The sequence below is a fragment of the Penicillium samsonianum genome (genome assembly GCF_028829775.1).
Source record: "Penicillium samsonianum strain IBT 33392 chromosome Unknown utg000003l_segment0_segment0, whole genome shotgun sequence".
Taxonomy (NCBI): domain Eukaryota; kingdom Fungi; phylum Ascomycota; class Eurotiomycetes; order Eurotiales; family Aspergillaceae; genus Penicillium; species Penicillium samsonianum.
The window spans coordinates 6,513,745-6,537,179 of record NW_026643261.1 but is presented as its reverse complement, the minus strand read 5'-3'; the positions used below and the strand labels follow the sequence as shown (position 1 = coordinate 6,537,179).

The window sequence follows — 23,435 nt, the reverse complement described above, 5'->3', positions numbered from 1 at the left end:
GGTGACTCCACAGCTCCGCAGATCACATCCATCCATGGATCTACTTCCAAGGTTGACATCTACGATACGACATCCATAATATAGTTACATGCATGCTACTTCCCCTATGCTACGTATCTGATTATTCTGCTCTAGGGTAGTATCGAGTTTCTTGTTCATTTTCTTGATTTGTTTTGTCTCTGTTGCTACCTGAGTAGTTAGTAATACACTGGAGAATTGCTGGTATCGCATTTCCTTGGGCAAGATCGGAGCTGTTGGCATAAACTTCAATTGCAAGCTGCGCTTGTTAACCCAGAATCCTCGCGGTGGTTGATTGGTGTCGTTGGCAAAGCTTGCCCATATCATCGTCTCTCTGCCAGCCATTTGTTTGCGTCTTCCCAGAACTTTGCTTCCTTGAACTCCTTGCTCGTACTCTGTGTGCCTGCGTAAACCTATCTTGAAAATCAGCTTTTGGTCAACATTTAACATCAGGAAACACTAACCGCATCCCATAGCTTGAATGCCAAATCCAAGTTTCCAATAAAGCTCTCGCTGTGTTGGAACCATTCCTTGCCCTTCGCCTTCACATCCGCTCGAGCCTCCGGCGATGTCGGATTTGCCTGTAGAGGTAGGTCATCGAGGTAAGTCCGAACCGCAATTCCAAGTCCACAGTCGTTATCATCAATAAACGGAAGCCTAAGAGACTAGGTTAGAACAACAATCCAGATGGAGCATAATTAGTCTAGAAGGAACATACTTGATAGCCATCTCAGTCCAGTCGTTGCGGTCCCGATCAGCATCACCACTGAGCAGCAGACCAGCGAGTACCACCTCGATCAGATTCCTCAGTGCAGAGCGCACCTCAGAAATCAAAGAGCGGTAGCAAAGAAGTTGACGGCTCAGAGGTCCAGAATATCCAATGCTCTTGTGCTGAAGCTTGGCAACGCATGCAACACGCGATACCAGCATATTGAAGGTCTTGTCGTCTTCTGACCCTCTCATGGGACCGCCAGATACATGTGAAAACCAGTTCTTAGTGTTGAGGAGACCCAAGCGGATCATCTCAATAGCAATGAATATAGGTTCCTCGAGGTTGTCTGCAGGATCGATAGCTGATAGTGCCTGCACTAGACACTGGCCCCACGGAGTGAGCTTGTGCTTGTCGTCCACGTATCCACGCAGTTGCAGGAAGCGCCACATAACATTAGATAAGATATCCTCCTGCGATGAGATGGCCTTTGAAAGCTGTTAGTTATCGAGGCAGCATCAAACCTATGAGTAAACTTACAGGTGTTTCTTTATTAGCAAATGACTTGGACGCAAAGTCAGAGTCGCTTAAGCTCTCGACAGCAAACTTAAAGGATCCGCGAGGCGCCTGAAGCTTCTTGATACTTTCGGGGAATTGCTCTCCGTGAATCTTCCAGGAATGGATGGTTTCCTTGACTGATGGGATGCCCTTGAGGTTGATCGTCCGCTCTGAGGTCTCATCGAACCACGGGCGGATCCGAATGACTTTCGTTTGGTAGAATCGGTGAAGCGAGTTTGCTAGAAGGCAAATAGACTGAGTGCGGACAGGTGTCAAAATATCACCCACGAGCTGGCGGTAAATCTCGGTGTCCTCGGTACCCAGCGGTAGCGAGATGCGAACTTCGCCAGTTGTGAGGAAGTTTGGTACATCAGCTCCAATAATACCTTTAGAGAGATAGAAGTACAGCTCCTCCGGGAGGCGCTGCCCGATAAGCTCATGCATATCCGACGAGGTATTCTCTGGATCCATGGGACCGACTCGACCTTCCACGTCAATGTAGACATGGTGCTTCACAATCATATACGCTCGCTTATACAGGTCTGCGTATTGAAGCTCCTGCATACGGCGATCCTCTTCAAATTGGGCACACAGTGTCAATGCACTACGTCCAGCTGCATTGAACATCGGCAACGCATCGCGAATGGTGGGGCTTTTACCGGGGTAAGCAGGGTTCTCAAAAAGTGGGAGGGAACGCAGGAAGGGAGAGCCCAGCAGTAAACAGAAGTCCAGGAATTGTTCATTGGAAAGTCGACCCAGCTCCTCCTGGCAGGTTTGCTTTGTGATCCAGAAAAATTGCGCGGGCTCGGTGTCGATACGGGTGACCAGCTTGTCAAGGTCAAACAAGAGGGCTTCGGAGGGGGCAAAAACGGCATCAACCACAGGATTGCTACCGCGGGCGAGGTAAGAGAGCTGGTCAGAGAAATTAATTAGCACTTAACGATCCAACCATGGCGCATAGGGTAGCCACTCACCTGAGCCGCGGCGCTGTATGGCGCTACGATGAATTCCACTCCGTTCTGGGTCAAAATCCGTTGCAGGAACTTGAAAAGGGTCTCCGGGGGCGGGGTGCCTGAGGGTTCGGTTGTGTCAGCGGGTGTTGGGAAGCTTCGCTGTGACCAATAGTAACGATAAAATCCCCACGGGTCCGTCACTGGGGAAAGATTGAAATAAGGATAGTAGGTGGTCATACCAGCACTGCTGAAGGCGTCAACCACCTGGTCTGCCTGTTGCTGGTCGTAAAGGTCCCAAGCTTGTTCGAATGAGCGCGACGCTGCGGGCTGGGTGCGATGCTCTTTCTTGCCGAATTCCAACCCATTGAAGACGAAGATAGTTGCGACACCAAGGTTCTTGAAGGTCTGCAATTCCTTCTCGATGTTGGTCCTCAAGGCGAACGGGAATCCGCCTAGTGCGCCCAAGAGCGCTTCCCGGGTTGACTGGTTCACAAGGTGTTGATTGATGTAGTGCGACGCATCGATGCCAATAACAGCGCCCTTCAATGCTGAGAGGGGTAGGGACTGGGTGCGGCCAACGGCCCATTCATCGAGAGGACGGACTAGTCATGGAGATAAAAGGTTAGCTGATGCGATTGTGGAGCTATGTTATTGCGTACTCGGCATGGTTCTGGAGCTATCTGTCACGGGCTGAAAGTACGGCAACGCCGGGCATCAAAGCCCGAAGGTGGGGAGCAAGAGGTTAAATCAAAGGTAAGAGCAGATCAAAAGCTCCGTGATCAGGAATATGATGAATCGGAGCTGGGATTGTTTGGGTTTTCGGAATGGGGGAGAGCGAGATCACGAGGGGGGGGAGGCGGAGTTGGAGTTGGCCCTGTTATTTTTTTTGCCTCTAATGCATCACATCACTTTGGTCTTCGCTTGTTTCAACCGCTTCTTTGGGGATTTTGATCTTTTATTTGACTTGGATTTGATTTAGTTATTCCATGCTCAGCTCCTGCTACCACCCAGGTTCCTGTTTATCTGTTCTCTATCGAAGAATGTACGGCTTATAATGAAGTCATCTCCAATACGTGTCTAAATAGAAATAATACAGTCCCACAAATCCACAAATCCACAATGTATTATGGAGCAACAAAATGTTCCGAACGTCTAGACAATACTTATCTTCCTTACTAAGTATCTAGAAGATCTAAAGCAACCTGCACAACTGTATAAGCGGGGGCAATGACACATCGGCGGGGTCCCAAGCCCATTCAAATCGGATGTCGCCTAAGCTCGGAATTGACCCAGGAAACTAACTGGAGCCGGCTATTAAACAAGCAATTGGATTGGTTACACCCAAATTGATTATCGTGATATTGAAGATACGCGTATAGGCCTAATCACATGTGCACTAATCGTGATTTCAACCCCGGACTGCAACTATATATTCACTCTGACCTTCAAACCCTAACTTCCGAGTAACCCATTTCTACACATCTACTCTTCAAAATGGTAGACACCACAGTTCCAATTGAGCTTCCCGTCATTGACATCTCTAATCCTCATGACCCCGCTGTGGGGAAGGCCATGCTGGATGCCGCTGCAAAGTATGGTTTTCTATATGTCAACAGCAAGGGAACCGATTTCACCGTGGAGGATGTGAACCATGCGTTTGGATTGGTAATACTTGCGCTTTTATGAATTGGAGCCTATATGCACAGCATCTGACCACCCCTATAGTCAAAGAAGTTCTTCTCGTCTCCCGCACAGGAGAAGGAGACATGCCGGATCCAGCAGAATGTTTGTGACAAGACTGAAGGCCAACAAACAACACATTCAATCTAACTACAATATCTATAGAACCGTGGCTGGTCCGGAATGCATATAGAAACCCTCGACCCCGAGCATCAGCGGGTAGGTCATGACTCCAACTCACCAATTCCCTGGCATAGAGTACGAAGACTGACATTAGATATGGCAAATAGACCGGAGACTTCAAAGAGTACGAAACAACCATATCCCCAAGCCTTGAAATACTCCCAACTATGAACTAACCACCCAACCAGAGCCATGAACTTCGGCGACTTCAAAGACGGCAAAGCCCAACAGCCTCTGCCACCGTCACTAACCCCCCACGAAGCAGAGATCAACGGCTTCGCCGAACTTTGCAACAAAACCTGCACCCGAATTCTGACTCTGCTGGCCCTAGGCCTAGAGGTACGTAACCAAACCAGATCTATATATCCACCACCATCAGCACCAGTGGCTGCCTATCCGCACAAATACATAATATATATACCAACCACCCAATCCAATCCCAGATCCAAGAAGACTTCTTCACAACCCGACACGACCCAAGCACAGGCCCAACAGGCAGCATCCTCCGGTACCTGTACTACCCATCGATCTTCTCACCAACAACAGCAGCCTACAAGCACGACAAGGACGTGCGAGCTGGCGCGCACTCCGACTACGGCAGCATAACTCTTCTGTTCCAGCGGCCGGGCCAGCCAGGGCTAGAGATCCTGACTCCGGAAGGCAGCTGGGCGCCCGTGCCCATTGTGCCCGGCACAGCAGCCGAGGCGGAGGGGTATCCGTTCCCGCCTATCTTGGTGAATATCGGCGACTTGCTGAGTTATTGGACGGATGGGCTGCTGAAGTCGACGGTGCACCGTGTTGTTTTCCCGCTTGCCGAGCAGCGGAGCCCGAATCCGCAGGATCGGTATACGCTGGTTTATTTCTGTCATCCTGTTGACGAGACGGAGTTGGTGCCTGTTCCTAGTGGGATTGTTGCTGCGCATCGGGAGCGGACTGGGGGTGTTCCTGCTGATGGGAGGGTTGGGTTTGGGGGTGGGGCGGGGAATTTGGTGCCTGGGAAGAGGCCTTTGACGGCGCATGGACATCTTATGTCAAGGCTCGAGGCTACGTATGGGTTCACCAAGGATGAGTGAGGGTGAGGTGGGGATCAGAGAGCTTCAATGCTTGGTGCTCTACTAAGCCTGGATTACCGACTACATGTAGGTTACGGGTCATTGAGTAGACGTGAACAGAGTCATTCGTGAGACTGGGAATAAATTGTAAAACGCCGGTGCCGTTGTGGCATAGTGCAAACACAGAAAAGACAGGCCCTCCGGACATAAATCAGAATCATAGATGGGATGTGCACCAGAATGAAATGCTCCAGATGGCCATGACACGGCCCAAGTTGTCGGCAATGATGCCCATCTACTAACATAGGAAACTCGTGACAGCGCAATTAGTTATGAGAGAAAACATAATGGCCCAAAAGAAAAACAAAAGGCAAAGGGAATATTGCCTCTGATGAGGAGGTTAGAATGAGATATACAGTCATGATAAATGGTCAAATGTGGATATGAGCAATGAAACAAGGGCTCGCAAATGACGGCCCCAAGTCAATGAACCAAGATGAAGGCAAGCTGTGCGAGAAAGGGAATATGAAAAGACTAGACATGTAAAAGGTATCTTCGGGTCGAAATGGAAACGCCGCCAGATTCTGAAATGCCATGCACGCGAGGAACCTTGGAACAGAATGGAAGGGAGACGCAAGACGGATATGACGCTATGCGAGTCGGTATGCATGGAAATCAAAATGAAACTCCTCTGGGGTCATCGGGTCGTATCAAGGGGTCGTATGGCACCAGTGCCGGTGGTATACCCACGCGGATTTCTGGCAATCTTTGCTGCAGTATTTGGTGCGACGGCAGCGCCGACACTTGGCGAACTGACGCTGGAACTCTTCCCACTTGCCGCACTTGTAATAAGCGCATTGGCGGATGCCACCTCTCGCCTCATCCTTGCGGCAGAGGTTTCTCATAACCACGCACGCCCAGTATTGCATGTCCTTGGAGTGATGTCGAACAGTAAACTTCTCCACTAGGGGGAAGATGTTGACATCATCGGCAAGCAAGTACTCGTCTTCCTCCTCACATATATCAATTGGCGAAGAGGGGTCGGCGTTCTCATCTAAAAGATGGAGCTCGCGATCAATTTTCAATTTAGGAACAAGGTGGGATGACTGGAAGTATGATCGGAGGTTGCAGTATTTGGAGACATATGCCAGTAGCTGAAGAGACATCAGGACATCCTCATCACGAGGCATGGCTGTCAAGACTCCTTGGGCTGCGGGACGGTCACGAAGGTACAAAGCGTAGGAGCTGGGAGCGAGAGTAGGAGAATTAGGATTGTTGGTGGCTTGGGTAGGAGAGAGACCGAGTCCGCCGTTGGCCTGTGTATTGCCGTTATTAATGATGCTGCCGTCGACAGTCGAACGATGAGTGATGTTGAAAGTCTCCACCTCCGGACCGCCTTCCTCGGAGGGATCAGTGACGGTCAGATCATGGGTGTTAGAGACATCGTCTAGCATCGTTGTTTCCCGCTCGTCAACACTGTCAAGTTCCATCCGATTCGGGAGTCCAACGATGGTTTCAGCGGGCTGTCCCATAACGCTATCATCTCCCATGGCTGAATCTTCGCCGTTGGCATCATCCGATTCACCGGACGCCGACGGCTGCTGGCGGATCAAAGGACGTTGGCGGGCGGCAATAGTTTGGGGAAGGCTGCGAGGTTGTGAGTGGAGGGGGCCACTTGGGGTGGTCGGAGAGTCGGGTTGCGAGACAATCCCAGTCTGCAGACCGGGAAGCATGCTAGGAAGACGCTCGGCGTCACGCACAGGACGTAATCCAAATCCATCCGTGGTGTCCATGGAGGGAACCGCTGTGGCAAGAGGCTGCATTGACCGCAGGCGATTGCTAGCACGTGGGAACCGGTGGTTATGGGCCTCTTGGCCAAATGTACTGCGCTCCGGGGGAGATGTCATAGGGACACGAGGAGGAGATGTGATATCCATGGCATCGGAGTCGTTAGGCTGGCTGTCTTGGTAGAAAGGCTGGGGGATTTCGATACTCGGCGGAGGGGCTTGTCGACGCGGTTGGTGCGATTCGACCTGTGGGTGTGACTCGGTCTGGGTATCTGCATCCATAGGGGTGGAACGAGTGGAGACGTCTCGGCTGCCGTTGGGCCTTGACTGCTTGGAAGACGCCTGCCTCTCGGAATCGAGATCGTTGCGTGATCGCACCTTGTCCACCACCTTGATGTAGTTGTTCAGAATGGTAGCAATGACGGGGACCATGTCGGCTTCCACCACTCTTGTCCTCACACTCTCAGAGCCCCGCACGCCAATATTGACAACACATTGAAAGGCTAGGCTCCATTTCCACATTTCCAGTAAATCCTTGCTCCGACCTTCTTTGAGGATGCATACCAGTCGCTCGATGCCGCCATCGACGGTGAGGATATCTCGAATGCGGGCGGACGAGGTTGTGAGGTATGCAAGATGGTTGAGAGAGTTGATGAGCGGTAAAGTCGACGTGCAATCAAGGGCACGACGGTCATAGAGGGTGGTGGTGATGTTGACCGATGCCTTATTCACATTGGGAATACTAAAATTGACTTCCCGCATGATGAATGAACGACAACGGAAATGTGACGAAAGGGCGAGAGATTAAATGTAGTATCGATCAATGCAGATGACATCCAGAGATCAAATGCAAAAAAAGATGAGGACCTTGACGATGTGGAATTCAGCCCAGATAGGATGATGCCCACTGCGGATTAGGAACTCGCGCTGAGAGGAATCAATCCAAAGACATCAGGTGAATGAAGAAGTGATGTTGGATATCGGAGAGATGGGAAATACCCAATGACCAGAAGGGGGCGAAAGGGTAACCAAGGCTTAGACTCAGAGACTGAGACTTTTAAAGGAACCGGGGGAGAAATGAAAGAGAGACCAAATGCAATATGCAATGAGACGATACAAGCGTCTACAGAGTATTCGATAAATATGATGGTTGTCGATGGAGGGGAAGGGGAAAGAAGAAGGCTTTTGCGAAGGCAAAAGCGGAGAGCGTCAGGTGCCTCCTTAATATTACCAAATATGGGTTGTACCCGACAGTATTTGGCGCCACCTTGGGAGAATTACCCTTTCCCTTTTTTTTTACTTTGTTTTGGTGATCTTATCTTTTTCTGTATGGAACATTATATTCTTTCTTTCTTTTTCTCTTATTCTATCACAATTTTTGCAATCTCTTCATCTGTCCTCGACCCCTTCTGTCACATTGGCACCGACCTCGGAGTTGCCACTCATATATCTAAATTACATATCCTTCTTCACATACCATTACATGTCACAGGATCGGTTGATTTCTGTCAGATCAAAATATGTACAACATTCAATGTACGTATGCCTCGAGAGACGATCGTTGCCAAACTCTCCAGGTTATTCCGCCTGATATGACAGACGGCACCACGAGCGGAGGCTGTAGATCTTGAGCAGTGACCATCGCAATCCACCGATGACCCAGATGAACTATTTGAATAGCTTCGGCCTTTCGTCCTGACTAGAAGAAGTTCGGACCGAATTCCCCACAGATGGAGCAAATCGTTTGTAAATTACTATTCCTAGAATTCTCATAACAAGTGTGATTCGACACCAAAAATGAGCTGTGTTACATCTAAATTCCGTCGACGTCAACAGCTTTAAATGACTCAATGACCGAGTCTCAAGATCAAAGAAAGAATCTAAATGCTTATTGTACTTTGTATGTTGGAGCTGTTCATTGCACATCTCCCCAAAGTATGATATACATCCCGCCACTTATTGATCTTACAATATATAATAGTCCAAATGGGTTTCGTGGAAACGGCCCGTGAAACAGAATCTTGAAAATATTCCGTCTGACCTGGACCTTCTGACCCCTGTTGGCTACACCTATAATGAGTAATACTGGTGGGGCTAAGTGTCCCATCACCTTTCTGATACTCCTGATGCCGTTTCATCAGCCCTGAACAGGGTAGTTTATTTTGAGAATGTGTTTAAACTTAGCAACAAACAATTGTCAGCAACTTGCCGAGGACCAATCGAATATCCCCGCACAAGTGATAGCATTGGCCCCCAAGTGCCTCTATCACATCTTGACAGGGTTTACACGCGCTTGCAACAGTGTGGCGCACAGACGGCGAACTAATATTAGAACATCTGCGAACTACCGAGGGGAATTCATATCCGCCTGTTTGGACATCGAACTTTTTCTGGGGTTTCAAGTTTTGTTCGTTTCAGCCTAGTAGTAGGGCTTTGAGAAACCACCTAGGTAGCAAACAATAGCGGCTACATCGGTTAGGGAAGGAATATTACATATAGACCCCTGCCCAAGATCGTCAAGCCCAGCCAGCCCCCGCCAACTGGTTGGTCCTAACGGTCCTCGACATTTCGTGCCGAGCTCCATTGGCGAATTTCAGCATCGGAATCGTATTCAACTGTGAATTCTCTCTTGGAAGGTTCGACTTAACAAATGTGCTTGCAGGCACTATGGAAGTGCTTTCAGTACTAGCGACGTCCACTTGTGCCCTATGCATACTCCATTCTTCATACGGAGTACATCCATATTCGTTCTGAGCGTCTTGTTTATACAAAAGGGGCAGCTCGGTCCATCGTATATGACCCCTTTTATATAAACAAGCCGAACTTGCTTGCCGAAGTACAGCGAGGTATGAAAAAAGCATTCTCCCCTGGCATGGCGAGATGGTCATGCAAAAGAATGCCGGGAAGTTTCTAATATCGACAAATGGACTGTATTACGCTTTCAATTTTCCCCCTGGGATACAATGCTTTATCCGGAGTCTTTGTAACATGTCTTCCAACATCCGTTGATTTGCAAATTTCTTATTTCATAGCCGGCAAGTACAACTACATTTGAGACATTGTTTTATTAGGCCACCGGTACACTTCTGTGTAAGGAGTTAAAACTGCGAGTTGAACTTGTGCCCACGGCTTCGTACTGATACCGACAACGTGCCCTTTGAAACTTATACACACAAGAATAGGCCGCTTATGCGGCCGTATCAAGTATTTTTTGGTAGTATTTTATGGTAGTCTTCTCAGATTGTCTTTTAGATATCTTTTCAGATGTCTTTTTTGGTGGTCGTTTTTGGTGGTCTTTTCGGATTCTTCTCCGGTCGTCTTTTCAGATGTCTGTTGTCATAGATATTGTCTCCCCCTTCTTGGTTTGTTAGCTAGACGGCAGAAAAGGCGGGGGAAAAGCATACCTTGTGTTTGAGACTCTTCTATGTATAACCTTTGACTCGTGATACATCGACTTCCGATCGCCTGCCACTCGAGTAACGAGAGAGACGCCATTTACTCAGGAGTAGATCCAAGGCAATGCACAATGCACGTGATATTGGCATGCATTATCCTCCCAAGAAAGAAGACAAGGTCTGAACTTGGTAGCCTTCTACGTGCTACAGGCCTAAAGCTGGTCGTCGTCAGCAGAGCCCCATAGTTGTTGGCTCAGACTCGTTTCTGAGATAAGCTCCATCCTGCCATTCTCGAATCGGAAGATTCAGTGCAGGGATTTGGCTGTCTCGTGTGATAGGACGCAAACTATAACTGGTTCTGCTTGAGTTGGGCTGAAGCTCATCCCTGAAGCCGAGGGCGTGGGAATTGTGACACATATATTGGCAGTCGCTCGTACTCGGATTCATTTGCTTTCTTTGTCCAAGGCTGCTTGCTTACATGTCGTATAGTTTTCTCGCTGATAGTATGAGTCATGATATGATTGCTAGGATATCAACGGCATACATTGAGATCCGTTTCAGACCCCAACCCTAGTAAGCGTCATGACTCAAGTAATCTATTAGACTTCGATTATCTCGATCATCTCGGTGTTGGGGTGTGCCTTGCAACCCCGAGCTGAGATGAGTTCACCCCTCTAGTCGAGGGTTTAGATCATGACTGTACGTACAGACTAACCCATGCCAGGCCGACAGGTAATCATGGCTTTAAGACCAATGAATTTTTACCAAGAGAGGAGGTTCGGAACCCCACTGTACTGGCTCAATTGCCTATTCGTGCTTTAATATACATATGTATATGTTGTAATTACGGAGTGATCTTATTGCAAATCTCCGATGATGAGCACCTGCATGACAGACGGCATGTTGAAGATCCCGAGTGGAGATCTTGGCAGGACCTGTCCAAGTATGCCCGGAGAGTGTAAAGCACATGAACATTCATTGAGAAGGACATCTTGCCCCTATATATGTATACAGCATCGATAACAAACGTATATCCACCGGACGCAGAGCGAAAAATGACATTGAGCCGATATTCCCGAAATTGAATTTGTAATATCGCAAATGATGATCGTCGAGACGAGGAGCAAAAGTAAGCCAAAGATTCCCCCGGGCCGGAAGAAAAAAGGGGGGCCTAGACAGCACAATGGATTGTTCGGTGGAGACACCTGGGCAGATGCCGGATTGTTTGGCCCAGAGAAAAAAAAATCCCTGCTCTTCCTCTTCAGTTATTTCATTTAGATGAAATGCACTTACAACATACCAATGTCCGGGAAACGGTTGGACCCGCCAGAACGGATGCTGAAGCCGAACGGCACAATGCTCTAGGGTAGGGTTAATATTACTATTGTATGTGTATACCTCGCTAGTTGAAGCCGGTTGACGCCATTACATATCCCCAGAATTGTATCCAATACAGAGTGATTTGAATCACTTAATGGCCAACAGCTCGGGAGGTACGGTTGAAGACCAAGACAATGGGTCAGCCACAGGGCCGTGCGCCTGAATGAACGCTCCAGGACCAGGCGTGAAGCTTGGACCTGCACTGAGTACAACATAGGTATATTGTTTAAGCATGGATATATTAAGAGTTTGGGATCGAAAGGAGATCAGGAGACCCCGTGATACATGAATATATCGGTTCCGATGTAAGAATTCAGACTCATTCGTGGAATATAGGGTATCTTCTCCATATAGAGGGTCTAACAGGGAAATAAACCGATATTAAACTCAGAATGGACATGCAGGATAGTCCAATCTCCGTTAGCTTCCTAAAAATTACCTCTATGTAAACGGAAAGGGGGACGCAAGGGAATCAATTTAGCTCGTGAAGAATGTATGGCGTGCTGCACTTGATATATCACAGTCATCATACGGAGTACACCTGGGCAGGTTGTCCCTAAGAGCCGCGGGCGGTTAAATTCCGATACTTCAGTAGAATCAAGAGGATTTGCCGCTGCTATTGATATTGGATTTACAATTGTGTCTTCAGTCTTGGGGCTAGTGGTCCTAGCATCCAGCCGATCCTCAACGCCACAATTTCCCATCTTCTCCTGATCCTTAGATGAGGGCTCAGGAGGAGGGGTGAAATTTTTTTTTTACTTGGATACAGCTATGTAAGTACATATGTACATAAGTACCTAACTAGTTACCTAGTTAGGTATGCGCATGTACGTCAGCTTTAGTTCGAATATCAACAAAAGAAAAGAAACCGGCATCAGATACCGGGAGAAAAGCAATATGCGTGTATTGAGGGTGTATTGTAGCCAACCAGAAGATACAGGATGCCAACTCCACTTATGGGGATTTGGGGAAACAAAGAACTGTAGAAGGATTGAAAATCATTTGAAGACTCTAGACTACTAGTATATATGGAATATGTATGGAGTGCTCACATATGTAACAATTTTCTTTGCAATACCATAAAAAACAAACAAAAGTACTTCTAGGCTCATACAAATTGATAGCAAGCCGAGGTACCCTTCTTATTTCAATATTGGTTATTACCACTAGTAATACGCTGACCTTCCCTCTTCTCCTTCGGTCTTCACCCCCTGTTCCTCTCTCTCTCTTCTCTCTGGTCTGTTCCTTTTGTTCCTGTTGGCTCTTTTCCCCTCTCATTTCTCTTATTCTTTACTTTTAGTATTATGATCCAAGCCTGAGGCGCTTTAACTCGGTTCCGCCTTTCGACTCTTTCTCTGCTTCTTCGCTCCACATCTCCCATTCAGCCCCCTCTCTACCCTTCCCCCCTCTACCAATCTTTCCGACCTCCATCACAATTGTTTTTCTCCGGGGTACTCCTTCGACAAAATGGCCGATATGAGCGGCGAACAGATGCAGGCCAAGATCACTGCGGCCAGGCGCGAAGCTGAGGGTTTAAAGGACAAGATCAAGCGCAGAAAGGATGAGCTGGCCGATACCTCCCGTGCGACTCCCATCACCCATTGTTATGTCTTGAGGTTTTCCTCTTTTTTCCCCCAGGATATTGTCAGCTGCATTGTCCTGGGAGACTTGATTTACCATACTGACTTTTCCCTCTCGTCTAGTCCGTCAAGTCGCGCAGAACCAGACCGATGCCCTACCACGAATTGGAATGAAGCCCCGACGCTCGCTGAAAGGTCACCTTGCCAAGATTTATGCCATGCACTGGTCCACCGACAGGCGCCATCTCGTTTCGGCTTCGCAGGACGGAAAGCTCATCATCTGGGACGCTTACACCACAAACAAGGTCCATGCGATTCCCTTGCGCTCATCTTGGGTCATGACCTGTGCCTATGCCCCGAGCGGAAACTACGTTGCTTGCGGTGGTCTCGACAATATTTGTTCGATTTATAACCTGTCATCGCGCGAAGGCCCGACTCGAGTCGCGCGCGAGCTTTCCGGACACTCAGGATATCTCTCCTGCTGTCGCTTCATCAACGACCGCCGCATCATTACCTCGTCCGGCGATATGACCTGTATGCTGTGGGATATCGAGTCTGGAACCAAGGTCACCGAGTTCGCCGACCACCTGGGTGACGTGATGTCGATCAGCATCAACCCGACCAACCAGAACATCTTCGTTTCCGGTGCATGCGACGCTTTCGCCAAATTGTGGGATATCCGTACCGGCAAGTCCGTCCAGACATTCGCCGGACACGAGTCCGACATCAATGCTGTTCAATTCTTCCCCGACGGCAACGCCTTCGGTACTGGTTCCGACGACACTTCCTGCCGTCTGTTCGATATCCGTGCCGACCGCGAGCTTAACACCTACCAGGTAATTATACTTTGCTCGAGACATTGATCTGATTGACGAAAACTGACATATGAATTTCTTCCTGCAGAGCGACCAAGTTCTGTGCGGTATCACTTCCGTTGCGTTCTCAGTCTCCGGCCGATTATTGTTCGCAGGTTACGATGATTTCGAGTGCAAGGTACGCTGAGCCTTTTTTTGTTTTCTAACAATGCGACTAAATGCTAATCAATCATTCAGGTATGGGATGTTCTGCGTGGTGACAAGGTGGGTTCGTTGAGCGGCCACGAGAACCGCGTGAGCTGCCTCGGTGTCAGCAACGATGGCATCAGTCTGTGCACTGGATCTTGGGATTCCCTTGTAAGTTTTCCTGCAATTGTTCATTCAAAACATCTACTAACCTCGAATCTTCTCTCGTACAGCTCAAGGTCTGGGCCTGGTAAACCAACAAAAACAAAACGCAAGATACCCCGTGTCGATCATTCTGCAATGCTCTTCTTCGAAATTTTTTAGGCTCGATGGTTCGAATCTCCGCCATTGTACGATAATAATCAATTACCGGGGAATCCCTTGGGTTCTCACGATAATACACTACCCGCGGCGCAGACATCGTCGTCGCATGCGATACGGAAGGTGATGGGGGTGGAGGTGAGCGCTATGGGATGCTGTCCCGGCGAACAAACGATAGCGATGACACAATACTTGTTTGGACATGACGAGAGCGCGACTAGTTTCTGGGTTGTCGATGGATGTACAGTGACTGCGGCCAGCGGAAGAAAATGCTGGAACGGGTCGATCCATCTGACGCTTCCGCCGTCGCCCTCTTCTCTGGTCCCTTGATTTCCCCTTTGACTTCTCGATGACACCCTTTCCCCTTCTTATTTTTTTTCTTGAATTTCTTTATCCCCCCTTCAGTTTACCATCTCGTTCTGGGTTACCTCCGCATTGGTCTCGACATGTATTTGGCGAAGCAAAAAGAAGGACCTGGTTGCCGGATTCTGGCCAGGATGTCTTTCGCCGATTTACCTCTGCGTTGCCTTATTATTCTCTCTTCCCATTTCTCCTTTCTTCTCCCCTATCCCCCCCTTATTTGTGTCTCTAAAGAAAGAGTCTGTTGTACTTAACTGTCTTTGCGTTGGAATCTCTTGCTCTGGGATTCTTTGGTGTCGGATTTTGATAATGGTTCGAGCAGCTCCAATTTCCATTTGTGAACTTTTTTTTCGAACTCGATTCTCCATTTCCGATTCCCTGGACCCACTGAGGGTGATGGCGATAGTATCGGGCAACGTGTCGCTTCTTGCCTAGTTTGGTTCTCTGCAATGCGAGCGTGGCGAGCATTAGACACAGGGCATGCAAACACGGTCTTGAACCTCGGTCCCGCCGTATGGTAGAACGTGCCATCTCTCCCGGATCATCTTCGAGGGAGTGGTTTCTGAGTAATCCGTCGGTATACCGGACAGGTGGTAGTAGTAGTACATATTCCGACCCTCGGCTCCACGTGTATCGAGGCCACGAACAGCACAGCCAGGAGTACTGGCTAGGAGCATGCCACGCATGTCCACGTGCTAGGCTAAACGAGTCACTGCGGCCTCATTTCCACCCAGTTCGATATTCGCTGACGCCTAACACGCAGCTTACCCATCCTGGGATCAGCCTTGCACATTGTCTGACATGAAACAAGGGAAGGCAGACCGACGGGTAGGGGAGTCGACCACATCCTAGAGAGAGGTATACTAACACAATAATTGAAGTAGAAACTTTGTGTTAGAGGGTACGGAGTACTCTAAGTAAGAACCCAAACAAGATCAGCCCTGTGGTTATCCTTGTAATTAGCATATACGCTACTTGCGGAGACAAGCCCATCCATACATATCAAACTAAAATGGGAATACGAAGATTCTTAGAAAAAGAAAAGAAAATAGAAACATCTAGACTTGGAATATTCATCGGAGACGTTAAGATCTACATGATAGAATGGGGCTACCCCTTAAAGTAGACACTTCGCCGTAGACACGTCACAAACGGAGTAGTTCGGGGCCTTACTACTCCGTAGTAGAGGTTCGTTTCAAAGAGGACAGGGATAAATGCCATTGAAGGCTATTCTATTTAAGGTGATTTAAGGCGAAGTGCCAAGTATGCTAAGTATAGCCTCTGAACCTGTGGCTTTGCTTTTTTATATGTGATAAATGTGACATATGATATATGCATACAATACGTTATCCGGGGTACGGAGTATATTGTATGCTGATATTGAGAATAGTCATACATGTATATCCAAATATACAGACTTGACAAGAAGAAACTCACCATCTCAACAATTAGCCTTGACCTTGACAACTCCTAGGGCTCGGATGTTCACAGTGGAGCCTGAAACACGAAAAAAAAGGGGTTCTCACCGTTTCATGACATCCACCTTTTCACGACGATCTCTTCCAACCTCAGCCTCATCTCCGTTTCAACTTCAGGGGCAATCTTCGAATATCTCCATATTCCCCATCCTTGATCCTAGTCAAACCCGAAACATACCAGTGTCCGATCCCAGATCTCCCAACTTAAATTCCCCCTCTCACCTAAAACCGCCCGTTGCCCTTCCTTTCAATATGTCTGCCCAAGAAGAATTCAACCAGCTGGTGAACAGTAACCAGTCACGTTTCACCTCCCACCCAGAAGACCACGACTCAGATCACGACTCAGACCCTCACTTCTCCGACGACGAACCCTCCTCCCGCCTCCGCTCCCGCCAAACAGCCGACTCCTCCGACGAGGAAGCCGACGCAGACATGGTCTCCTCCCGCACCGCCAACGCAAACTACCACATCCCCAACACAGTCTACGATGCCAATACAGGCCCCAAGGGCGTCATCGCCGACGCCCAGGCCTTCGAGCGCGCCCGAAAGAAGTCCTTCCGTCGCACCCTCCTCAGCGCCGCGGGGCTAGACTCCAACGGCCCCTCCTTCAGCTCAAAGTCCACTCGCGATGACGCGCCCCTCGCGCCCGCCGACCAGTCCTCCGCTAGCGAGGACGACGACGAGGCCCGCTTCCTGCGCAAGTGGCGCCAGTCGCGCATGCATGAGCTGCAGGGCCGGAATAATCGTCGTCCCAGTCCGCGGGGTAGACGGTTTGGTTCGGTTGAGACTGTTGATGCGGTGGGGTACCTCGATGCTATTGAGAAAGTGACTTCTGACACGGTTGTTGTTGTCTGTATCTATGATCAAGAGGTATGTGTGCAATTGGTCTCTGAAATGTAATTCTGGGGTTAGGTTGCTAATTTGGGTTTTTCTTCTTGCATAGTTTGATGACAGCGCTATCGTCGAGGAATGTCTTGTTACTATCGCTCGCAGACAACCTACTACCCGCTTTGTTAAGATGCACCAGGCTATCGCGGAGATGGATCACATCAAGGCTCCCGCGCTGCTGGCATACCGTGGCGGCGATGTCTTTGCTACTATCGTCGATGTCCTGCGAAACATTCCTCGTGGCCGCAGCTGCAGTGCTGACAGTCTCGAGGACTTGTTGAAGTTGTGCGTATTCCCAGGCTCTTGTTCATTTCCTACTAAAATATATACTAATTCTCGATGATCACAGACACCGTGTGCTATGATCTTTTCTTTGCTATTATGTTTTCAGCCGTCCACATTTACTGGCATAGCAGAAAGGCGTCTTGTTTTTTTCCCTCGTGATCTCCTCTGCGTGATTTGACTTGATTTGACTTGTCTTTCCTTTTTCTTTTACTCTCTCAAACACTCTCCTCCCACCTCTCTCTTTATCTCCGATATCTTTGACGTTGGATGCATTACTGCACCCAATAAAACCCAAGAGCAGAGCTTCTTGAAATGGCGTTGCTTGCTAGAATGGGGTGTATGGCTTTGGACTCGGTCGATCGATGGTCTGGTACTATCTCACTGTGTCCAATTTGGCACGTTGCGTTTCTCTTCTCTCCTTGTCTGATTATGTCCCTCCTATTTCCAGCCCGGCGGGGGCCGGGCATGATGTTGATTTACTCGAGATATCCCATGCTGTTATTACTGTTACTGCTTTACCTTCTCTCTGGTACTCTCCTTCCAAGGTTAGAATAAGCCTGCATTTGCAAGACATATGTAAACTAGGGTTCCGCATGGTCACCTGCTCCAACTGGTAACCCCGAGCAGGAAAAAAGGCAAGAGCGAAGGACCATCCATTTTAGGAAGGTACGTGGGACGTGACAATATAAAAGGTCTCCCACCACCCTTCCTCTTGTCTTCTTCTTCTCCCCAACCCTCTCGACCACCATCTCTCCGTAGCCCCCATGAGACAGCGTAGGCGGAGGGTCCCGTAGCACATGGTGCCTGGCCTACCCGCATGGATATCAACATCGTTGTTGAGGTCCATGCCCAGGAGCAGGTCCGCGCCGAAATCAAACCGGGCTTTCTCGTGAGAGTTCTTTGACAAGTGACTGAGCTTTTGGGGTTCCATAGTCACTTGACCAGTCCCACGGAATACATGGGGGGTGTTTGATCACATCCTCTTTCATTGTACAGTTAGTTAACTACCTTAGGTACATGTGGTGCATAGTATGTACATAGTCACTGAATAGTTACACTTTAACTTTCAAGCGTAGCTTCATGTTATTTGATGTCTAGGCTAGAGGTATAGGTTTGACCATCTCCGTTGCGACTACCTTGAATTCTTAAATTAGACTGGTATCTAGTGTCTTTGTTGAATCTACTAGCTAGCACCTCTAGGCATTAACGGCTGCCTTCAATTAAGATAATCCATGGAATGATATTGAATTGGAAGATACTAGTCGAGGAAGCTGGAGAGAGACATCCACAGTCCTAGTCCCATATGCAAGATATCAAGTGTAGCCTGGGATACATCTTGTCCAGAGACCTCGGATGAGAGACAATCCTAAGTGCAATGAGTTTCGAAATTGGTATAAGACCCATAGTATCTATCCAGTGCAAAGCACCAGCCGAAATGAACCCGTTTACGAGGTTCTCCAGTCTTCCCCTCAAGAGCTGAGTGAAAGTACCAAGACCAAGAGAAAGCATACGCGCATTTTAGAACCAGAGAAGCGCGAAAAAGAAGAAAAAGAAAAAAAGAGCCATCCAATTTCCTTCGGTAGTCCGCTAACTCCCCGTGTCAAAGACAGAAAAAAACATGAGAAAGTAACTAGACGTATGGTCGTGGTGACCGAGGATACATAGCAGTAAAGAAGCGAAGAAGACTCGAGAAATGAGAAGAAATGAGAAGAAAACAGAATAAACACTCCCACGCCCTGGTTTCTCTCCCCTCTCCTGCTCGCTCGGTCGTCCCTTACAGGGCTCCGCGGTCCGCCGTGAAATCCCAAAGCATCTTGATCAACGCGTCCGGGAGCGTGTACAGGTCCACGTGGAATTCTCCGACTGCAGAAATAAAAGAGGAAGGTTAGCGTTTTGTTCAGAGTAAATGTCAAGTAAGCAGAGAAAGAATATGGATTTCGTTTCCTCTGATATACCCGAGGACAGAGAGGAACTTACGTTCAACATCGTTCTTTGTGTATGAGTCCGCTGCCTTGTGGTCATGAACCATCTGCACAACCTGCAGAAGGTCGTCTTCGTTCAGCTTCTGAAGCCCATCGGCAAGCTTGTCCATGTCGACCTTGAGAGCGCGTCAGTCCAACAGCCCAATCTCATACCCATGTCATATAAACTCACATTCTTATCTGTGCGCTTCTTCTTCTTGGCGCTCTCCTCGCCACCAGCAGGGCGCTTGTGCTTGATACCATTCTCGTCACCGGGGACGGGACCGGACTCGCGCAGCGCGGCCATCAAGGCAGGCTTGGGGTTTTTGAAAGTCTGGACAGACAACAAAATCAGGACACCATACTTTCTCTCGAACGGGGATTTCAACAACTCACGAGCACATGCTTAGACTCATAACGCGTCTGGGCGAAGTTCAGGTCATGTTGAATGGTGTAGGACTTGTCAGCAGTGAGCTCGATGGACATATCGAATTCACCCCATCCTTCCTCCTGAATGCGGAACGGCGGCTGTTTGAAGACTATTCGAAATGATTATCCCACGTTAGCCTCCAATCCGAAAACCGTACACACAAAGACAGCAACCGTGCGACCAAATCTTGCTAGAAGGGATTCTGGATCGCCAGATAACCCAGACGGCGCCAAGACTAGATAACAAAGACACCAATAGGGACCCAAACATACCCTGCGTAGCACGTTCACCGAAACTGGGGTGCAGGTGGTAGGTGACCTTGTCGAAGAGGTTCGCGGGGACCAAGCCGCCCTTCTCGTTCACGAGCCAGACCTCAATATGCCAAGATCGTTGCGGGAAGCCCTCGACCTCCGATGGCTTATCTCTGCAGTGTGGGAAGAAAGTCCAAGTCAGCCAATGTGCCTGATCCAGCGTGTTTTGTGTGTATGTGTAGGGATGGGTGTGGGTATTTCAAAAGAAGAGTGGTGGTGTGCGAAGCGCCTCCCCCCTTCGTCCTTGTGCGCATTATCGTCCTCATGTCCTAGAGGCCACAGGACTGAACTGGCGATAGCGTTGAAGGGATATTATGGGGGGGGGGGGACAGTAGCTCCAGACGCTCTTCTCAGACCGGGGTTTGCGAAGGGAGGGAAGGTGGAGGTAGGTAGAGGGGGAGGCGCATACATAATGTTCTGCTCGGTGATGAGACGGACAGTGCGCTTGACCTATTGAGGAGGAGTGTTAGTGTATGCAAGCTTAATTGTGCTGGAAACGGAGAAAAGACTAGGTTTGGCTGTGTTGACCAGAGCGACAAAGCCACAGTCCTAGACCATAGATGCAAGTTCGCGTTATTTGATGAGGGGGTAGTATACTCACGTCAGGCATGATTATTTTATTGGTGACTTCGGGTCGTCACTTTGAGAGAATCGTGAGGTTCTAAGGTTTTGAGGCCGAAAGGGGACGTTGACGTGCGGAGAGGTGGGCGTCTCGGAGACAAGTTTGCGCGGCTGTCTATCGGAGTGAGCAATGAGTATGAGAAATCATAACTAGGCAATATACCTCAATATGTAACCAGGCAGCGAGAACTCGTATATAGTGGTCTCTTGATATATTCTAAAGGCGATTGATAAAGCGGTGAATTAAGCTCAAGGAGGTGAGAGAGTACTGGACTAGGACTATCTTCAGGGCCGCCCACTACCTAGGTATGTTTCAACTTGACCTCGACACTCTCTCACTTTCTGAGTGATTTATCTTATTTCATATATAATGCATACAATTTCAGACTATTGGGATCAAATGATCAAATGGGATATAGCTATAAACAAATTTACTTTACCGTCCTAGCATTGTTCCCACCGGCGATCTGCCAATAAGTGTCTGAGAAGTGAAAGCAAAATCTAAGCTGAAGGAGTTTTTACTTCTTTTTTTCGATTTTAAAAATGTATAATCTGGTATTATTTTTTGGCATACACTCGCTTGTTAGGCATACACATCATTACTTTTATTTGTCTTTGTTTTGTTTTTCTTCAGATATCTTCAGGGTATGGGGTGATGTGCTGGTATATTCGATGGGGAAGTGTCTATCTACTTTCGAAGAACCACCGACGTTAGGGAACTGCCCTCCATTTCGTAGACTGCATGGCTCGCAATAGCTATGCGAGGAGCATCTTCATAACTGCTGCCTCGCTCGTCGCGTCGTAGGGGATGGGGTGGGAATGGGATGGATTGGGGTGATGATTGGGTGGAACGGTGTGAAAGGGGTGAAATTGTGGTGATTTTTCACGAGCAAGCTCCGGGACGATGGACCCAAATGCCTTGGAACGCCAAGTACACAATAATTGGGTATCTCATCCTCGAAGAGTCAGCAAGACGAGAGAAAAGGACTTGTTTACTCTTCAGCGTTGAAGAGCTTCTCGTTCTCCACCTGGGCGGTCTCGAAAGCATCCTTGAAGGCGTTGGCGTCTATAACCATGGTTAGTGAAAGCTCGATATTAAGTTGGGATAAAAACCACATACTCTCGCTGTTGGCAAAACGGATGGCCAGGGTCTGAGCCTCGGGCTCACCCTCGGAGACATCGGCGGCGGCGTTCCAGACCCAGCTGCGGTCACTGCCGACGTTGGCGCTCAGCTTCATGTCGGGGACGACTGCACAGACATATTAGCACTAGATCTTCTTCGGAAAATATGACCGGGGAGCAAGCTCACTGTAGTGGTTGGCGCAGACCTTGAGGGTCTTATCGCGGCGCATGACGAGGCGGGTCTTCTGGTTCTCCTTGTGCTTCAACAGGCGGACGTCACCGGTACCACGCTCCTTCCACTCCTTAGACTCGCGGTCGAACTTGAAGAGCTTGGCGCGCATCTTGAAGGACTGCTCCTCAAGCTCTTCGTTGGTCTTAGTCTCAACCTTCTCGGTCAGGCGAATGACGGGCTCGAAGTGGACATCGGCGGACTCCTCGACTTCGTCCTGCATTGAAATATCATGGTCAGTAAATGCGCGGAGCTAAAATAATCATTGGAGCTGGCATAGTATGGTTTGGTTGCGACGACCCCACTATCGGGAGAAAGGGGCACAAGACCCCGCTCCCATCGTAGACGCGTCCAACAACAACCGCCAATGTCACCAGCATCAGATGTATCAAACTCACCTCCTCAGTGGCCTTCTGGGCCTTGGAAGAACCGGAGGGCTCATCAGTAGGCTCCTCAGCCTCCTCCTTCTTCTCCTTCTTGGGACCGCCACCGAACATGGAGAACATGCTGTCAGAGGTCTTCACGGCGGCATCCTTGGTGGTCTCGACAGCCTTCTCAGCGGTCTCAGTGACAGTCTCGGCAACGGCCTCAGTGGTAGACTGCTCGCCCTCGCCGGTGGCGGTGGTGGTCTCCTCAGGCTTGGTCTCGGAGGCAGAGATGGCGGGGTCGGGCTTAGTCTCGGTGATGTCAGACATGATGACTATGGGTTCAAGAGGATCGGTTTAAAAAGATGAAAAGAGAGATAGCAGAGATCCACGGGGGATAGAGTGGAATTTCAGTAAGAGATAGTGTTTGTTGATCAGAGAAAGCGGCGATGAGGGGGGAAAAATTAATACTTAGTTTGGGTCCCATGCCTGGCAGAACCCGCCACCGCTTTCGTCTGCCAATAGCGTACTCCATATAAGTGTGAACTACACGCAACATATAGAAACAACACATCAAAGGGTAAAAAGAGTGAACATTCTATCTCAGTGGGTACTGTTGGATAAGACCAAATTGGATTACCGTTTAAATAAGAGATACCATTGCGCCGACTTGAATAGTTCGCGTCACCCCATTTCCAGTACAGTTGCCCACCCACCACCAAACCTGGTCGCCATAAACAAAAAGTCCTCAGCCAACTCATTAATAGA

At 48.8% G+C, this 23,435-nt stretch overlaps 8 protein-coding genes across 8 annotated transcripts; 3 read left to right on the top strand and 5 right to left on the bottom strand.

Annotated features, from left to right (window-relative positions):
* Positions 1 to 341: 341 nt before the first annotated feature.
* On the bottom strand, positions 342 to 2,904 carry N7471_006151 (MKT1 family protein; the record flags this gene model as incomplete). Its single annotated transcript, XM_057278870.1, has 6 exons — positions 342 to 431; positions 483 to 675; positions 737 to 1,215; positions 1,268 to 2,197; positions 2,260 to 2,840; positions 2,898 to 2,904. The coding sequence occupies 6 exons, from the start codon at positions 2,902 to 2,904 to the stop codon at positions 342 to 344; spliced, it is 2,280 nt and encodes a 759-aa protein (XP_057138480.1).
* Positions 2,905 to 3,732: 828 nt separating this feature from the next.
* On the top strand, positions 3,733 to 5,174 carry N7471_006150 (uncharacterized protein; the record flags this gene model as incomplete). Its single annotated transcript, XM_057278869.1, has 6 exons — positions 3,733 to 3,903; positions 3,964 to 4,023; positions 4,084 to 4,137; positions 4,209 to 4,225; positions 4,290 to 4,440; positions 4,545 to 5,174. The coding sequence occupies 6 exons, from the start codon at positions 3,733 to 3,735 to the stop codon at positions 5,172 to 5,174; spliced, it is 1,083 nt and encodes a 360-aa protein (XP_057138479.1).
* A 689-nt stretch (positions 5,175 to 5,863) lies between these two features.
* Positions 5,864 to 7,702, bottom strand: samB (MYND-type zinc finger protein MUB1; the record flags this gene model as incomplete). Its single annotated transcript, XM_057278868.1, has 1 exon — positions 5,864 to 7,702. The coding sequence occupies one exon, from the start codon at positions 7,700 to 7,702 to the stop codon at positions 5,864 to 5,866; it is 1,839 nt and encodes a 612-aa protein (XP_057138478.1).
* A 5,480-nt stretch (positions 7,703 to 13,182) lies between these two features.
* On the top strand, positions 13,183 to 14,550 carry N7471_006148 (WD40 repeat domain-containing protein; the record flags this gene model as incomplete). The annotated part of the gene is made up of 5 exons (XM_057278867.1): positions 13,183 to 13,297; positions 13,419 to 14,131; positions 14,199 to 14,288; positions 14,348 to 14,467; positions 14,530 to 14,550. The coding sequence occupies 5 exons, from the start codon at positions 13,183 to 13,185 to the stop codon at positions 14,548 to 14,550; spliced, it is 1,059 nt and encodes a 352-aa protein (XP_057138477.1).
* Positions 14,551 to 15,444: 894 nt separating this feature from the next.
* On the bottom strand, positions 15,445 to 15,663 carry N7471_006147 (uncharacterized protein; the record flags this gene model as incomplete). Its single annotated transcript, XM_057278866.1, has 1 exon — positions 15,445 to 15,663. One exon carries the CDS (start codon positions 15,661 to 15,663, stop codon positions 15,445 to 15,447), a length of 219 nt encoding a protein of 72 aa, XP_057138476.1.
* Positions 15,664 to 16,707: 1,044 nt separating this feature from the next.
* N7471_006146 (phosducin family protein) lies at positions 16,708 to 18,122 on the top strand (the record flags this gene model as incomplete). Its single annotated transcript, XM_057278865.1, has 3 exons — positions 16,708 to 17,325; positions 17,399 to 17,628; positions 17,693 to 18,122. The coding sequence occupies 3 exons, from the start codon at positions 16,708 to 16,710 to the stop codon at positions 17,706 to 17,708; spliced, it is 864 nt and encodes a 287-aa protein (XP_057138475.1). The 3' UTR covers positions 17,709 to 18,122.
* Positions 18,123 to 19,402: 1,280 nt separating this feature from the next.
* N7471_006145 (putative transcription initiation factor subunit (TAF30)) lies at positions 19,403 to 20,940 on the bottom strand (the record flags this gene model as incomplete). The annotated part of the gene is made up of 7 exons (XM_057278864.1): positions 19,403 to 19,491; positions 19,606 to 19,726; positions 19,783 to 19,923; positions 19,986 to 20,128; positions 20,292 to 20,443; positions 20,740 to 20,780; positions 20,932 to 20,940. The coding sequence occupies 7 exons, from the start codon at positions 20,938 to 20,940 to the stop codon at positions 19,403 to 19,405; spliced, it is 696 nt and encodes a 231-aa protein (XP_057138474.1).
* A 541-nt stretch (positions 20,941 to 21,481) lies between these two features.
* N7471_006144 (Ran GTPase-binding protein YRB1) lies at positions 21,482 to 23,119 on the bottom strand. Its single transcript, XM_057278863.1, has 4 exons — positions 22,701 to 23,119; positions 22,261 to 22,519; positions 22,072 to 22,200; positions 21,482 to 22,017 (listed from the first exon to the last, which is right to left on the bottom strand). The coding sequence occupies exons 1-4, from the start codon at positions 22,995 to 22,997 to the stop codon at positions 21,944 to 21,946; spliced, it is 759 nt and encodes a 252-aa protein (XP_057138473.1). The 5' UTR covers positions 22,998 to 23,119; the 3' UTR covers positions 21,482 to 21,943.
* Between the last annotated feature and the right edge of the window lie 316 nt (positions 23,120 to 23,435).

Bases quoted from the DNA above. Each gene is read 5' to 3' on its own strand.
- N7471_006144 (XM_057278863.1), bottom strand. From the start codon at position 22,997: ATGTCTGACATCACCGAGACTAAGCCCGACCCCGCCATCTCTGCCTCC. The intron at 22,520-22,700 runs GTGAGTTTGATA...ATTTCAATGCAG, and splicing joins CCCAGAAGGCCACTGAGGAG to GACGAAGTCGAGGAGTCCGC. The intron at 22,201-22,260 runs GTGAGCTTGCTC...ATGTCTGTGCAG, and splicing joins GGTCTGCGCCAACCACTACA to TCGTCCCCGACATGAAGCTG.